This window comes from Lampetra planeri, chromosome 56, assembly GCF_965212315.1.
Source record: "Lampetra planeri chromosome 56, kcLamPlan1.2.h2, whole genome shotgun sequence".
Taxonomy (NCBI): domain Eukaryota; kingdom Metazoa; phylum Chordata; class Hyperoartia; order Petromyzontiformes; family Petromyzontidae; genus Lampetra; species Lampetra planeri.
This window is the reverse complement of record NC_136162.1, coordinates 271,062-289,510: the sequence shown is the minus strand read 5'-3', so window position 1 is coordinate 289,510 and position 18,449 is coordinate 271,062. Positions and strand designations below refer to the sequence as shown.

Sequence of the window (18,449 nt, the reverse complement as noted above, 5' to 3'; positions counted from 1 at the left end):
CAGTCAGTATGCACTGCTGTAATCATAGCAGGTGCCACCACAGTCAGTATGCACTGCTGTGATCATAGCAGGTACCACCACAGTCAGTATGCACTGCTGTAATCATAGCAGGGACCACCACAGTATGCACTGCTGTAATCATAGCAGATACCACCACAGTCAGAATGCACTGCTGAAGTGAAAGCAGGTACCACCAGTCAGTATGCACTGCTGTTATCATAGCAGGTACCACCACAGTCAGTATGCACTGCTGTTATTATAGCAGGTGCCACCACAGTCAGTATGCACTGCTGTAATCATAGCAGGTACCACCCACAGTCAGTATGCACTGCTGTAATCATAGCAGGGACCACCACAGTATACACTGCTCTAATCATAGCAGGTGCCACCACAATCAGTATGCACTGCTGTTATCATAGCAGGCACAACCACAGTCAGTATGCACTGCTGTAGTGAAACCAAGTACCACCGCAGTCAGTATGCACTGCTGTAATCATAGCAGATACCACCACAGTCAGCTTGCACTGTTGTAGTGAAAGCAGGTACCACCACAGTCAGTATGCACTGCTGTAGTGAAAGCAGGTACCACCACAGTATGCACTGCTGTAATCATAGCAGGTACCACCACAGTCAGTATGCACTGCCGTAATCATAGCAGGCACCACCACTGTCAGTATGCAGTGCTCTAATCATAGCAGGTACCACCACAGACAGTATGCACTGCTGTAATCATAGCAGATACCACCATAGTCAGTATGCACTGCTGTAGTGAAAGCAGGTACCACCACAGTCAGAATGCACTGCCATAATCACAACAGGCACCATCACTGTCAGTATGCAGTGCTCTAATCATAGCAGGTACCACCACAGTCAGTATGCACTGCTGTTATCATAGCAGGTACCACCAGTCAGTATGCACTGCTTTAATCATAGCAGGGACCACCATAGTATGCACTGCTCTAATCATAGCAGGTGCCACCACAGTCAGTATACACTGCTGTTATCATAGCAGGTGCCACCAGTCAGTATGCACTGCTGTAATCATATCAGGTACCACCAGTCAGTATGCACTGCTGTAGTGAAAGCAGGTACCACCACAGTCAGTATGCACTGCTGGTATCATAGCAGGTACTACCAGTCAGTATGCACTGCTGTAATCATAGCAGGTACCACCAGTCAGTATGCACTGCCCTAATCATAGCAGGGACCACCACAGTCAGAATGCACTGCTGTAGTGAAAGCAGGTACCACCATAGTATGCACTGCTGTAATCATAGCAGGTACCACCACGGTCAGTTTGGACTGCTGTAATCATAGCAGGTACCACCACAGCCAGTATGTACTGCTGTAATCATAGCAGGCACCACCACAGTATCGACTGCCGTAATCATAGCAGGTACCACCAGTCAGTATGCACTGCTCTAATCATAGCAGGTACCACCACAGTCAGTATGCACTGCTGTAATGATAGCAGCTACCACCATAGTCAGTATGCACTGCCGTAGTCATAACAGGATACCACCACAGTCAGTACACACTGCTGTAGTGAAAGCAGGTACCACCACAGTCGGTATGCACTGCTGTAGTGATAGGCAATCACCACAGTCGGTATGCACTGCTGTAGTGATAGTAGATACTGCTATCGAGTTGGTAGATACTGCTATATTGAGTTAGTAGATACTAAAACAGTCAGTTTCTACCACTACGGTCACTAAATACTGCTACAGTCAGTACATACTACTATACAGTCAGTAGCTACTACTGGCTCAGTAGATGCTACTGGACAGTCAGTAGATATTACAGAGTCAATAGGGTCGAGAGGGGGGGGGGTTTGGTGTAGAGAAAAATGAGAGAGTTGTGTGGAACAAACAAGCACGGCCTGCCCAAAGAGGATGGAAGAGCTAGACACTGGGCTTCTGAACAAACAAGCACGGAGAAAATAAATTATTTGTTTGATTTTCTACCTACGTGACTTTACCAAAAGAACCAAAGAGTATGGATTCCTGCAGTCACGAAAGCTTCAAATCAAGATTAAGCACGGAGATAGCAAATTTAGTAAAATTAGGAAGTGTAATGTAATGCAACACAGAGTTGGTTAACACACAGTTAACGCACAGCTTGGTTGATTACGTTCTTCCAAAAATCGCTAAATTAAAAGTTAAGTGCGAAACAAGCAAGCACGGCAAATCCTCCCCGTAGAGATGGTTAAAACTAGATTTGAAGCTTTCGAGACTACCGGAATTACTCTGGTTCTTTCGGTAAATTCACGTAGAAAGAAATAAAATCAAATAATAATAGAATGCGATGTTTCGATTGCAACCCTATATATTAATATTATAGCGCTTAGAGAATATTATTGTAGCGCGGCCGGGGGGATCGGCCCAGCCCCCAGTCTACCAAGGTTCCACCTCGGCTGGCTGGGCAATCTAGGGGCTCTGCACGGGACTAGGCCTCACCACAGCTATGTTAAGTAAGTTATATTTTATTGCTGCTTTTGCTCAACTCACGTACATAGAAAACTGATTTTAAAAAAAATAAGCTTGGAAATATAATAATCATTCGGTTTGTGTACAGACAAGTAATTTTTTTTTATAGCTTATTTCGCTAAACTCACGTTCATGCAAACCTATTATTTAAATCATCACCTTGTTAATATTTAAATAATATTGTTTCATAGCAGACAAATATTTTTTATTTTTCTTGCGTCTTTTGCTAAACTTACGCACATTCAAACCTATTTTTTTAATAATCACCTTGCATTTATACAAATAATTATGTTTGTGTGCGGACAACTCATATTTCACAATTTACTTGCTTATTATTTTTATTCTTACGTGTGTGTGTGCCTATGTCCTATTGTGCGTGTGAGTTGATGTGCGTGCCTGCGACGATTTGTGTGTGTGTACGTCTGTGTATGTGTATGTATGTATAAGTCGATGTGTGTGTGTGCAAGTCGATGTGTGTGTGCGTGAGTCGATAAGTGTGTGTGTGTCAATCTATGTCTGTGTTAATCAATGTGTGTGCGTCGTGTGTGTGTAGACAACTAATATTTCACAATTAGGTTGCAATTTTTACAATAATAATGTGTCTAAGTCCATGTGTGCGTGTGAGTCCATGTACGTGTCTGCGTCAATGTGTGTGTGAGTCGATGTGTGTGTGCGAGAGTTGATGTGTGTGTGTGAGTCAATATGTGTGTGAGTCCATGTTTGTGTGTGTGTTAATCGATGTGTGTGCATGGCTCCATGTGAGTGTGTACGTCCATTTCTTTGTGTATTGTGTAGCTCCGTGTGTGTGTGAGTCGATGTGTGTAAGTTTCAAGAAAAAAATAATTGTGTGTGCATGTCAATCTATGTGTGTGAGTCGTTGTATGTGTGTGTGTAAGTCCATGTGTGTGTGTTACTCGTTGACCTGGTCAAGGCCTATGATACCATCAGTAGGCCTGGGCTCTGGGTTGTTCTTCGTGCTTTCGGAGTCCCTGACCCTCTGCTCACGATCATTAAGGACCTTCATGATGGTGATCGGGCCCGGGTAAAACTACATGGCCGGGAGTCAGAGCCTTTCCCTGTACACCTTGGGGTGCGACAGGGATGTCCTCTGGCTCCCACATTATTTAACATCTATTTTGACCACGTAGTTCATAAAGCCTTCAATAGCTGTACCGGGGGAATTTCCATTTGGTAAAGATATAATGGGAGGCTGATCGATGCCCGAGTGCGGTCAAGGGATGGCTCCCTATTGCTCAACCATGTTATGTATGCTGATGATCTGGTAATCGCTGCTCACTCAGAAGAGGAGTTGGAGGCGCTGCTGCTAAACCTGGAACTGGCCACTAAGAGATGGGGCCTTACCATCAGCCCCACCAAAACTAAGCACCAGCCTGGGTATTTTGTACCATCGGACACTCCACCCCCACAACTCCCAATTGGATATGGGGCAGTTGGAGAGAGTGGAGAGTTTCCCATATCTAGGCAGTGTGCTTATGACCGGCTCCGGTTTAACAGCAGAGGTCTCACTCCGAATCAGTCGAGCGACATTATCTTTTCATCGGTTGCGTAACGATGTGTGGAAGCTGCCTGGTCTGTCGCTCTGCACGAAGCTTCAGGTCTTCTCGGCCACAGTCATTCCCTCCCTTCTCTACGCTTGCGAAACGTGGACCCCCCTAATGGAACATCTTCGCTGATTAGAAACATTTAGGCTGGCCTGCCTACGATCCATCCTGGGTTTAACCAGGCTGGATTGTGTGAGCTCACAAATCCTTGAAAGATCTGGACAAAGTCCCATCGGTGAGCTCCTTTGGCAGGCAAGGCTGCATTGGCTGGACCATGTAGCCCGCATGCCGAGTCACCGCATGCCTAAACAGCATTTGTTCGGCTGAATCGAGGGGGCTAAACGGGCACGGCACGGGCTAGAGAAGAGATGGAGTGATGTGGTACAGGAGGATGTGGAGCTGAGTGGACTTGCCGATGACTGGTACCAGCGGTGTCAAGATCGGCCTCTGTGGAGGAGGCTCACGAAGGACGCTACTGGGCAGTTGGAGGCAGTCGCCCTCCAACAACAACGGAGGGCGGAGGAGCGACGCTCACAACAACGAGTGGAGCGCCGGGTGGCTAAAACACAGCAAGTTGGCACAGTAGGGAGCATAGGTGGTGCATCAGCCAGTCATCTCAGTCAGTTGACCCGTGGCACCTGGGCCTGCCCCGTGACCTCCTGCCAGCGGGCGTTCGACCCTTCACGTGGCCTCAAGGTGCACATAGCCTGGCACAAGCGTCGTGGTGATGTCACCGCCACTTAGTGGCGAATGGCGGTTGTTGTTGTGTGTAAGTCTGTGTGTGTGTGAGTCCATATGTGTGTGTGTGTGTGTAGGGCGTTGTGTGTGTGAGTCGATGTTTGTGTATATAAGTCAATGTGTGTGCGTGGTGTGTGTGTGCATAGACAACTAAGATTTTCTAATTAAGTTTGTACATTTTTGAATATTTATGCGTGTGTCTGAATCGATGTGTGCGTGTGATTTGATGTGCGTGTCTGCGTCGATGTGTGTGTGTGAGTCAATGTGCGTGTGTTTAAGTCGATCTGTATGTGTGTGTGGGTCAATGTCTGTAAGTGTGTGTAAATCGATCTGTGTGTCTGCCTTTTTCGCCCGGGCAACGCCTGGTACTTCCCGCTAGTGATTTATAAAAAAGAGTTATTGTGACTACGAATCATGATAATTGAATCGTGGGGTGGGGGGGTCTGGTTGCCTAAGAGTGTATATGTCGCTCTCATTGACTGAGCAAATGATGGGGGCAGGGTATGCGTCTTCGTCCAGCAAATGCTGCGTGTTCTCACTCATAAGTGCTGTTTAGACTTTTGTATAAAAAATAGTAAAAATGTTCTCCAGGATAAAGAGCGCAATGAAGAATCAGCGTATGAGTGCGTGATGATTGCATGAGTGGGAGGTTGTGAGAAATTAGTTAGTTCAATGAGTGTCAGCATGTGGCGGCGACCGCATGACGAGAGAAGAGTGCGCGACACTCACATGCCCGGCTTCGCAGGTCCCACAGCTTGAGCGTGCGATCGTGGCTGCCCGATACAATCTTCACAAAGTCACTCATGAACTTGGCGCTAAGCACCTTCCCCGAGTGACCAGTCAACGTGTGCTGCACGGGGTGGGGGTGGCGGCGGAGGTGTGGGAGGGTGACGAGGGGGGTCGGGAGAGGTCAGCACAGTGGGCACGGGAAGGGGGCATGATTTGAAGACCGTGGGTCATTAGCACGGCCGCTCTGATGGATCGTTAAAACACCTTGGTGTGGAGTTAATAATGACCTGGCCTGGATCGATTCTTTCATTCGTAATTTTTTTAATTTATTTGTACGCATGCAATAAACGCTTCGGAGGTATGCGTGACAAATGATTACTCACAATGCATGCAAATGACGTGCAAATGCGATGCTGATATGTGTATGTTGACAGAACTAAACTGTACAGGCATGAAAAAGCACAGAAGTAAATTTCGATTTAAAGCTTTCGTGACTGCAGGGATTCATCTTCTTGGTTCTTTCGGTAAAGTCACGTAGAATGGAAATAATAAAATAATAAAAATAAAACATAATAAAATAATTATCACGACGTTTCGGCCACAACGCAAGCAGCCGTTCTCAGGTGAAGAACAGGTCTGTCAGAAAGACAGCGTCTGAATGAACACCACCAGGCTTGGCAGCGTATATTTAAGCTGGGTTGGAGAGGGAAGAGCGCCTTGACAAAGGAATTTGCATATCAAGAGGAATTTAGCGTATTTATGGGAAATGCAGGTATGTGATTAGTACTACTTATGCCCGTGCATTATGCAGGATTAGCAGCATCAAAGGGAGGGAATATGGGAAATGCAGGTATGTGATTAGTACTACTTATGCCCGTGCATTATGCAGGATTAGCAGCAACAAAGGGGGGGGGATAGGGGTAGCATTAATAAAGGGAAGGAGTGTTAATAGTATGTAGCTGCAGTAACTAAAACCACCACGTAAACAACTAAAGTATAAACTACATAGTATCATCAGTATACTAAATATACTCTACAATAAGCTGAGTTACTAACAGTAAGTAATACATTACAATTATACATCGTAAAAAATATAATATGCTTCCATCTAAACTTTATTCTCTTACATCACACGAGTCTACACCGTACTATATACTGCCATAGACAAACCCAACATTAAATTATATACTGTATTGCTATAAACCACCCTAAACCTTATACATTGTAATATTACACTATGTATTATTCTACCCACCCTAATGTATATCACACTGCTGTATATTCACTATACAATTACGATACTATATATTACTTTGTACATTGTATTAAGCATATAAATTTTATACTATTTGTTATTATACACTGTACCATTGACCGTCGTGTGAAAGATACTAAGAGGAAGCAACGAAATATGTCAATGGGAGAGTAGTTACTCTCCCATTGACATAGTTGGAAACTTGCAGCGGAGCAAAGAATCCATTCCCTGCAAAGAATACAATGCCAGTGAGTGGAACGCGGTCTGAAAGTCACCGTAAACGTGAACACAATCAGTTAAGATCCTAAATGGTTTATTACGTCCTTCCAATGATTGCTAAGCCAGAATCCATCTTCTCGGTTGAAATTGTCTCTGTGTTTGTATATGTGGATCGCCTCATGAACGAATCTCTCATGGTAGCCAGATGGCTTGCAGAGAACCTCTGTCTTGGAGAAGTCAATATCATGTGAGCCCACTGAATTGTAACAGTGATCTGCCACGGCTGAGGTGTTTGTCCTACCGTGTTTCAAGTCTGCTTTATGTTCACGGATGCGGTCCGAGACATGTTGTTTGGTTTCTCCAATGTAACTGCTACCACAGAGGCAACTTAGTTTGTAGACGCCAGGGTACTGTATGTCTGAAACCACATCTTTTACAGACGGGACCAGATCACGGATTTTATGTACTGTGTTGAATCGGACCTGGATCTTGTGTTTTATCAGGATTTTGGAGATCTTTTTTGTGACCCCAGCAATGTAGGGTAAGGTGATGGTCTTGAAAGGCTCCTCAACAGGATCCTTCTTGATGGTTGGATTGATGGCTTTGCGGATTGTGTAGTCGGAGTAACCATTAGACTTAAGAGCTTGGCATACGTGTTTGAGTTCACTGGCAATGTGTTCCTGGTCGGAGATGCATTGGGCTCTATGGTATAGAGTCTTGATGAGGAAATTCTTCTGGGATGGATGGTGGTGGGAATCCGGTTTTAGGTAAGCATCCGTATGGGTGGCTTTCCTGTAGACAGAGTGGCTCATTGAACCATCAGGTCTCCTTTTAATTAGGACATCCAAAAAGGGTAGGTTGCCAACTTTTTCGACTTCCATGGTGAATCTGATGGCTGGGTGTATGGAATTGATGTGGTCGAGAAATTGGTCTAGAGCAGGCCGGCCATGTGGCCAGATGACAAAAGTGTCATCTACGTACCTCTTCCATAAGGTCGGGCGTAGAGTGGCAGTCTGGATGGCGTCAGTCTCAAATTTCTCCAAACAAATTGAGGGCACCCCAATGGGCTCCCCCCTATCTCCGGTTGTAGCCAACGTTTTCATGGAGACCGCATCCGTGAACATAAAGCAGACCTGAAACACGGTAGGACAAACACCTCAGCCGTGGCAGATCACTATTACAATTCAGTGGGCTCACATGATATTGACTTCTCCAAGACAGAAGTTCTCTGCAAGCCATCTGGCTACCATGAGAGATTCGTTCATGAGGCGATCCACATATACAAACACAGAGACAATTTCAACCGAGAAGATGGATTCTGGCTTAGCAATCATTGGAAGGACATAATAAACCATTTCGGATCTTAACTGATTGTGTTCACGTTTACGGTGACTTTCAGACCGCGTTCCACTCACTGGCATTGTATTCTTTGCAGGGAATGGATTATTTGCTCCGCTGCAAGTTTCCAACCACTACTCTCCCATTGACATATTTCGTTGCTTCCTCTTAGTATCTTTCACACGACGGTCAATGGTACAGTGTATAATAACAATTAGTATAACATTTATATGCTTAATACAATGTACAAAGTAATATATAGTATCGTAATTGTATAGTGAACATACAGCAGTGTGATATACATTAGGGTGGGTAAAATAATACATAGTGTAATATTACAATGTATAAGGTTTAGGGTGGTTTATAGCAATACAGTATGTAATTTAATGTTGGGTTTGTCTATGGCAGTATATAGTACGGTGTAGACTCGTGTGATGTAAGAGAATAAAGTTTAGATGGAAGCATATTATATTTTTTACGACGTAGAATTGTAATGTATTACTTACTGTTAGTAACTCAGCTTATTGTAGAGTATATTTAGTATACTGATGATACTATGTAGTTTATACTTTAGTTGTTTATGTGGTGGTTTTAGTTACTGCAGCTACATGCTATTAACACTCCTTCCCTTTATTAATGCTACCCCTATCCCCTCCCTTTGATGCTGCTAATCCTGCATAATGCACGGGCTTAAGTAGTACTAATCACATACCTGCATTTCCCATATTCCCTCCCTTTGATGCTGCTAATCCTGCATAATGCACGAGCTTAAGTAGTACTAATCACATACCTGCATTTTCCATAAATATGCTAAATTCCTCTTGATATGCAAATTCCTTTGTCAAGGCGCTCTTCCCCCTCCAACCCAGCTTAAATATACGCTGCCAAGCCTGGTGGTGTTCATTCAGACGCTGTCTTTCTGACAGACCTGTTCTTCACCTGAGGACGGCTGCTTGCTTGTGGCCGACACGTCGTGATAATTATTTTATTATGTTTATTTTTATTATTTTATTATTTCCATTCTAAGTGACTTTACCGAAAGAACCAAGAAGAAAAAAAAAGCACAGAAGTAATCGGACACAAAAGGTAAACACGTGACACAAAATTATACTTCTAATTAACCGAGGTCAATAACTGGGATGATTCATAGAATCACGAGTACACACAGCCATACGCACACACATGCACGCTGACACAAAGACAAAGATTCCCGTGTAACCTATAGAAGCTGTAGGGGGAAGCAAAGTCAGCGAGTAGCACCTATCAAGGCCGACACAGCGCATGAGGTGAGTGGTGTGTCCAGCACCACGCACGATTGACTTTGTCTCCCCGGTGCTGATGTTTTCCACACCGCACCAGGTACTCATTTAAGGCTGAGTTGACTCAGGGGAAGTCCAGGATCGGTTTAGATATTAGTCACCGACGTTGGCAATGAGCGGCAATTGAACTCGGGCCGCCGGGTTTATAGCAGTGCACTGATCATGCACACACTACACACATGTACATGCACCACCTTACCCGCAGACGGAAGTCGTCCACAGTCCAGATGCGGCTTGCAAAATCACTGGAGGAGGCAAGGAGGTAGGTGCCCTATATGGGGACACAGGGACATACATACAAACATGGGGACATGGGACACATGGGGATGCACGGGGACGCACAAATACACGTACGCAAGGGGACACATGGGGACACACGGGTCACACGACAGCAGACGAGTCAATACTCATTGTTCCTATGGGCTGAAAATGCCTCCTTTAGCAATTTCCCCTTGCTGGTGCCATCTCCTTGATCCCCTTAACCCACGGCAGGCGCCATCTTTGTACCCTCAACCTCATCGCAGTGCCAATTTTATCCATAACCCCCTGGGACAAGCCTCGACCCATAATCGACGGCACAAGCAATTGCCCACCTTTACTCGTAACCCGTGCCGCGAGTGCCAAACCCTGCAGCTGGTGACAATGTGGTGCCACCCACCGTGTTGTCAAAATCGAGGCTGGTGATGCCGGCGTTGCTGCCGGAGAGCGTGCCACGGCACTCCGTCTTGCCGGCTATCACGTCCCACAGCTTCACTTTGCGGTCGGTGCCGCCTGTCACCAGAAGCCGTGAGTTAGGGCTGAACCTCGTGGCGTTCACCTCACCGTCGTGGGCGTCCTGAACGCCGTCGGGCACAGCACACATGCAGCGACCACATCCACTATTCCACACCTAAACCTCATCAATGCAGATGGGCACAGCACACACGCAGCGACCACGCCCACTAGACCACACCTATTACACACACAGCAACAGGTCAACCGTATCAGATAACCCACTCGCAGGACCCACACATTAAACACTTATTACACACCAACCATCTTGACCGCACCACAACATACATTACACTCAAAAACCACACCAACTGCAACATAGACATTATGCACACTGCACACCACACAAATTACACACGCAGCACAAAACAAATCGTTTCCAACCACAACCACACATAACACATGCAGAGATGTTACCCCAATTATTTCAAGAGTCGGAAGCTGCAGCACTCGGTGATTCATCAATGCATTGCTACACGGCCATTTGCTTACCTTTGCTATACTTTTCTATACTTTGCACCCCTATCATATTTTTGTATTGTTCGTCGTTGTAACTTTCTGATCCTGCCCTACTGGACATCTGTGAAAAATAGCTCATCGGATTTTTCTCCAGGATGAAGCATCAACGACCTCTCACTGACCCCCGCTCCCATCCGCTTCCCACACTCCGCCACCCCTTCTCCAACCTTCACCAGGGGGATCGGTGCCACTGCTGCCCCCCCGGCCACGACGGCACCCCCCCTCCGTGGTGCGGATCGACCCACCTTCGTTGACAGTGCCATTGGGTGGCTTGGTGACGCTGCGCTTCTACACAGACCCACCCAAATCGCCACACCGAGACCACTGCCCTTGTGCCCCCCATGCCCTCTTGCCCTGTGTCTCTCTGCCCATGCCCCCTTGCGCCCATGTCTAATTGCCCTGTGCGCTCTTGCTGTGTCTATGTACCCATGCCCCATTGCCCTGTGCTCTCTTGCCCTGTGTCTCCGTGTCCTGAGACCCCGACTCACAAACTTGCAGATTGCCCTCTCGGGCAGGCGGGCGGCAAGACACACGGAGGAGGGAGCGACCTGACCCTCGCCGGCGCTCACCACTGACGAGGCTCTTCTCTTGCTACAAACACACAAGTGCATGCACACACACATCAATACACATACAAAGGTCTGCTCTATATGCGTACACAATGACGCACAAATATCCCTGATATAGCCTTAACCAACTGCTGGAGCAAATGCTGTTAAGCGAGCAGCTATGATGGTCGACACAATATATCAGGGGCTGATGTGGCTTGTACCACCTCTAGCCATCTTTATCTTCCTAGTGGCGATATTTACAAGTACGCACACATGCCTATATACACATGTACATGGACACACAAACACAAGTATACATGCACATTCGTGTGTGTACATGCATGCGCACACTGTACACACACAAAAAGCACACGAACGTGTGTACAGAAAACCGTTCCATCTCGCGAATTCAACTATCGCGGTTCTGTGGCAAATTACTAAGGTATGGTTTGCCGATCACACCCTTGTGGCTCCAACATTCGCGCTTGACCACGAGATTCCTTGTATGCATTGTAACTGTACTGCTCGCGATTATGCTGATGTGCCATCTTGTCTCCGTCTCGTCTCCCACGCGGCCCACTGTGGGTCCCAGGCCACGCAGTGTTCCCAGCCTCCAATGAGGCAGCCAGGTTCAGCCACATGATTTTTCTTCCTGTAGAGTACAGTACTGTACACAGATACGTTCAGTGTACAGTACTGTACGAAGATACATGTACCGTGTTGTATAATATACTGTACCGTATTGTACACTATACTGGAGGAAGGGCCTTTGCTATTGATGCCCCCAGGGCCTGGAATGCTGTTGCCAATAAACTGCAACTTGAATCACTACCTATGAGATATTCACTCAAAACTGCTCTAGAGGAGTTGTACACCCCTAGCTGCCACTGCTATTCAGTGGCCTGAAATCAAATAAAATGTTTCGCTCCGGATGACCGCTGCAAAGCATGATCTGTGTTTTGATTTAGTGTGCTGATCTTAAAGGTGCATTGAAATTTTTTGATACTCCGACTGATGCTCCTGCTGTTGTGGAGTGACTCATGCAGCCAGCTGTGGCTGCAGGGTTTGGTGGTACATGTTGTTTATCTCGTTTATTGTGAAAATTTGGTCACAGTTGCTATGATCATTGTTACATTGCTTTTATGTCTTTATTTTGGTGATTTCGAAAAGTTTTTTGGTTTGTCCATGTTTGTTTGTTGTAGTACGGAGTTAAAACTGATGGCCTTAATCTAAGTTGTCTTGTGGTTGTTGTTGTTTGACTTGCATCCCACTGGGATTTTTGCACACAGCGTTGGTGTATGGTGCTTTTTCTGCAATATTTTGCTGTCTTTTCTTGGATTTTCTGCTTGCACATAGTCACATAGTCACTTTAAGATGTTTTCTTGTTCATGTTTTTTGTTTGTTGCAGTTGCACCCGATTCAAGAGCCAAATGGCTCACAGGGCTATACCAAATAAATGAAACTGAAAAACATTATCTTTTGTTTCCATTCTATACATTTACCGTACAAGATATATTTAACATTGGAAAATAATATTTTACATTCAAAATACTTCCTGTTTAATGCCTGGGTTCATGGAGGGTTACATAAAACAAAAGGAGGGGGAGCGTCATATTACAAACCGTGAACCAAACCCTAATTTTCCCCGTAATGCCTTTGAGTTTGCGGATCGCGGTTTTGCCGATTGCATCTATTTTGAAGAATGTATACCCCCGATGGACAAGGGTTTGCTGTACACACAAATGCACACACACGTATGTAAATGCACATACACTGACACACACGTTTGGCACGTACAGCACAAACGCACACACAATTACATATGCGAGATCCATATGTATGCACACATGCACATACACGCACTTGCACACACAAATTCACACAATGCACATTCAAACGATGGCAAAAGTTATCTCACACACTCACGCACCAGCATGCAGGGAGACACGTGGTTAAGTTGCACACACCTGGCCATGCATACTGGCGTCCCAACAGGGCGGGGACACAGCCATGCGGGGGCGCATTTGCCACCTGTTGTAGAGGTTCGCGGTTCGAAAGTAGCGGCTGCCCTCGTTATTACTTGGGGCACATTATTTGCCATCTGCTTAACAGTGGTTGTTATGGATCCAGTGACATCATGCGCAAAACTAGGTCGTTGTGTGCTGGTGTCATTTGAAAATGACATCCGCATATAACTCAATTGGAATAATACAGAAAATACTTGGCAGTCCCGAAGTGAACCTTTTCTGGGTAAACAAGCATAACAGTGTTAATAAAGCACACGCTGGGAGGCACCACTTAGGAGCAGCATGCTGGGGTAGGACAATGGGAGAGTGGTGGAGAAAGAGGCAGGAGGTTTAGTCCTAGCATTAGGATGCGAGTGGAGAGACAAGGAAGAGAGGAGAATGGGACATAGGCTGGAGTTGAGCGTTAATGTCAGAGTCAAGGGAAGTGGAAGAGAGACAGGGAGGGGAGTGGGAAAGTAAGGGCGAGTGGGGGCAATGTGGTGTTAGTGTACACCAACACACATCACATTCCCCACATTTGGGATTGCTGCTGCCTCTGTGCGTACATGTTCCATAAATGTAACATTAAGGAATCAGTCAACTGCGACTGTGGTAAAGCCCAAACCATCAAACACAATATCGACGAGTGTACCATCCATGCACACCCTGGTGGTATTGCTGCAAGCCATACAGCATCTACTGCTGCCTTAGATTGGTTGAAGGATCTTAGCATTCAACTATGACATCTATACAAACTGTTGCTTACATGCCATATGAAACAAGAACTGCTGCCTCTCAACACAAACGTCACTGATAACAGCAATAATCCACAGGCTATTGTCAATGCACTGGTGCTGGATGAAGGCTTCTCAACACTGTGTCAGTCATGGAAGTAATCTGACCAAACTTCATTTTTATATAAAACAAGACAGAACATGTGAGATACACAACACAAATAAGACAAACAATACCTATGAGGCAGTACAAATTGTACAGACAAATCAGACGATGTAAAATGACACTGTAAAAATAAGACAGACAACACAAATCTGACAAATGGGAAAATACAAATGCTACAAAAAAAATGGTATAAATGAGAACTATTCATCAGGCAATGCAAAGGAGACACTTAATCTCACTCCTCTCCCTCCACCTGCCATTTCAATGCATCCCCCTAAACCCAAAACTAACTCTTAACCCCAACAACTATTAAAGCCATTGCCACATTCGTCATTAACACAGGGCTGATAATAAGTCATCGGCCGCCCCATGTGTGATGACTCCATGACTTGAATTCGGGGTCACAACTTGATTCAGGTAGAGAATCTTGTCCCGTTTGCACTGTTTCATTTGTATCACCTGTCTTAGTATTGTCTTTCTCATTTGTTGTGTTTCATTCAAGGGAAAGGAGCGAGAGTAGGGGGAGGGGAATGATGCAGGGAGAGGAGGGAGAGCAGAGAGAAGATGAGAGGAGAGCAGAAGGGAGAAGAGGGAGGGAGAGGAGGGAGAGAGAGGAGAGAGAGGAGAGAGAGGAGGGAGAGAGAGGGGAGGGAGAGAGAGGAGGGAGAGAGAGGAGGGAGAGAGAGGAGGGAGAGAGAGGAGGGAGAGAGAGGAGGGAGAGGTCACCTGTTTGCGTGGTGTTCAGGTGCCGCTCCATATGCATGCAGGACATTCACACTTACACGACACACAAAGACAAAAATCCCCCATATATAGCCTACACATACTGTTGGGGCAAGTGCTGTTAGCATGCACCAAAGGTGGCTAGGTATGGGAGTAGCCACACCACACCTGGATGTTTACACACTGCACCAGATACTCATTTACAGGTGAGTCAAACTAGGGGAGGCCCAGGCCCAGTTCAGAGATTCGTCACCGATTTTGACCATAAGCGGGAATTGAAATCGGGTCACTGGGTTCATATTGAAGTACATTCGCCACCGCTCCCCATGATACACACAACCGCCGTTCACCACGAAGTGGCAGTGACGTCACCACGGCGCTTATGCCATGCTAGCTGCATTTGAAGGTCATGTTAAAAGTGTCGAAGGCTCGCTGGCAGAAGGTAAAGAAACAGACCCAGGTGCCATGGGTTGACTGACTGACATGACTGGTTGAAGCACCAACTTTCCTCCCCACTGTGCCAAATTGCTCTGTAATAGCCACCCGGTGCTCTACTCCTTGTTGCGAGTGTTGCTCCTCTGTGCTGCTATTGCTAGAGGGCAACTGCCTCAAACTGCCCAGTAACGTCCTTCATGAGTCTCCTCCACAGGGGCCGATCTTGATACCGCTATTAGCAGTCATCGGCAAGTCCAATCAGCTTCACATCCTTCTGTACCACATCAGTCTATCTCTTCTTCTCTAGCCCGTGCTGTGGAGTTTAGCCATCTAACTGGCCAAAAAGAGCTGTTTGGGCATGTGGTGACTAAACACGTGGGCTACATGACTCACCCAATGCAGCCTCGCCTGCCGGAAGAGCTAATTGATGGGTCTGTGTCCAGATCTTGCAAGGATCTGTGAGCTCATCACAGAATCCAATCTGGTTAAACCCAGATTGGATGGTAATGCCCCATATCTTCGTAGCATGCTCCAGGTTCAGCAGCAGCATCTCCAACTCCTCAGGGTGGACAGCAATTACCAGATCATCAGCATACATAACATGGTTGACCAATAGGGAGCCACCCCTTGACCTCACCTGGGCATCGATCAGCGTACCAGATGGAACTTGCACTGGTACAGTCATTAAAAGCTTCTAAAGCTACGTGGTCAAAAAATGTGAAATAGTGTTGGGGCCAGAGGACATCCCTGTTGCACACCAAGGTGAACAGAAAATGGCTCCAACTCCTGCCCATGCAGCTTTACCTGGGTCTACCCACCATAATGAAGGTCCTGAATGATTGTGAGCAGATGGTCTGGGACTCCAAAAGCATGAAGAATAACCCAGAGCCCTGGCTTCTTGATGGTATCATCAGCCTTGACCATGTCAATAGATAAGCGATGTAGGTGCTGTTGTAATTCCCTAGACCTCTGCTGTAGCAGATGGGCAGAGGAAATGGCATCCATGCAGGACCGCCCCAGTCTTAAACTACATCGGGGCTCCAAAAGCCTCTCCTCAGTATGTCTGAGGAGAGGTAAGGAAATGTTGAATAATCCTTGCTAGGGCCTCACCTGGCCTCACACTGAGTGAGATGCCCCAGTAGTTTATTCAATGAGTGCGGTCCCACTTTAAAAAAATGGTGACCACCAGGGTATCCTACAAATACTTTGGAACCCATCATGCAGACCAGACAATTGTAATGATGTTACATAGGGCAGTCTGCATAGACACAACCCTCCCTCAGCAATTTACTTGAGAGATCATCTCTGCCCAGCGCTTTACCTGATCTCAAACTCCGAATCGCCCTCCGCACTTCCTCAACAATGGCACACAAACCACTCACACGGAGCAGAGACTTCGTCCAATATGTGTGGCACAGCAACCCCAGCAAGGTTCACTCCACTTTGCAGCGTGGTGTTGTTTGGAGCCGAGGGGTTTTCACTGCCCTAAGACCTCAAATAAATGCTCAGGAAACCTGTAAACCTGTTCTTGGGGGTCAGAGATCAGATCACCGTTTTTCCATGAAGGATGGTGATAGGTGTGGAGCTGCAAGTTACTTTTCTGATGGAGTTAAAGAGTGAGTTGTGATCGCAGGCCACTGAGGCAAGATTCCATTTCCCCAGCAACCTGCGACCAGCACTCATCCTTGCAGTGCCACACAGCTTTCCGAACAACTAAGCGAAGTCTGCGATAAGGCTCCTCATTCTTGGATTTGAGATGTTGTAGATGTTGTGAGTGAGCCTGCTTCTTTATTTCAATGAGCTGGAACACCTCTGTCAGCCAGGATCTCTGGGGAAGTCTGGACCATGTACCCAATGCAGCCATGGTAGCTGCATAAGTTATAGTCCTGAAACTCACCCATTTTTCCTCAGCATCAGGAGGAAGGAGGGATGATGCCAACCCCAATTGCAAGGAATGATGAAATTCTCACCAACTTCATCAGCTGAGACCAGGCTATTGTGGGTCTGAGTGGGGTCCTAGATGGATGCTTGTCACCACAGTGAAAGGATGGTAGGCGCATTTACAGATGACAAGCCGATGGTTAGTGTTGAGGTCAGATCCACGGTAGATCCTAATGTCAAGGATATGGATCAGCATTCACTGTAGTCCAGCAGATGTTTTTGCTTGGACTCGGCATGCATCCATGACGTTGTGAGGATGGGCTGATGTCGAAACAGTCCATTGGTGATTTCAAGCCCATGGGCTGCACAGAACTCTCGCAACCTCCTACTGTTGCCTTCCATTTACTCTCGCCCAAGTGCTTTTGTCATGACCCCCACTCTGGCATGAAAGTTACCTCATAAGATAACGATCTCCAGGGTCCACTTTAGCCAAGACTTGGGATACGTTATAGAAGGCATCATATTCATCAGCCTTGTCAGCTTCCCTTCACTGATGTTCATCTTCAGTGGGTGCATAAACCACCATCATCACATTTCCTCACCTCCTGTTGGGATCGAAGCATTCCCACACCTCGCCTCCAAGCTCCCATACCCCCTTCATTCTTTTGTTCAGAATAAGAACCACTCCCTGTTGTTCGGCATTTTCCTGTTCAGAGTGGAGAACTGTCCACTCTTCATGGTGACTAGAATCAGAACCAGTACACCGTACGTCCTGTATACCCCAAACATCAGTGGTACCGGTTCAGCTCTTGATAGAGGAATGAAAACCTCTCCTCCGCAGGAAGAGTTTGGACATTCCACGTGGTCAACCTCAAAGTCGTCTTGTTATTTCTGGAAGAACCCTGAAGGGAGGGGAAGAGTCTGGCTCCGCCAAATGAGATTTGGCCAGAAGGCATCATAGATGCCTGTTGCCTCGGCGGGGCCTCCAGTACAAGAGTTATTGGGTGTTTCCACCAT

At 46.4% G+C, this 18,449-nt stretch overlaps 1 protein-coding gene across 3 annotated transcripts in view; it reads right to left on the bottom strand.

Moving 5' to 3' along the window:
* The window catches only part of ATG16L1 (autophagy related 16 like 1), a 42,161-nt gene that overhangs the window by 15,155 nt on the left and 8,557 nt on the right, over positions 1-18,449 (bottom strand). For 2 of the 3 annotated variants that reach the window (XM_078618057.1, XM_078618059.1), the window contains exons 9-13: positions 15,120-15,170; positions 11,425-11,527; positions 10,305-10,481; positions 9,846-9,917; positions 5,516-5,636 (exon numbers count right to left, since the gene is read on the bottom strand). In XM_078618057.1, coding sequence (XP_078474183.1) covers positions 5,516-5,636; positions 9,846-9,917; positions 10,305-10,481; positions 11,425-11,527; positions 15,120-15,170 — 524 coding nt within the window. The remainder of the gene's footprint in view (positions 1-5,515; positions 5,637-9,845; positions 9,918-10,304; positions 10,482-11,424; positions 11,528-15,119; positions 15,171-18,449) is intronic. The other variant, XM_078618060.1, reaches the window with a different exon arrangement.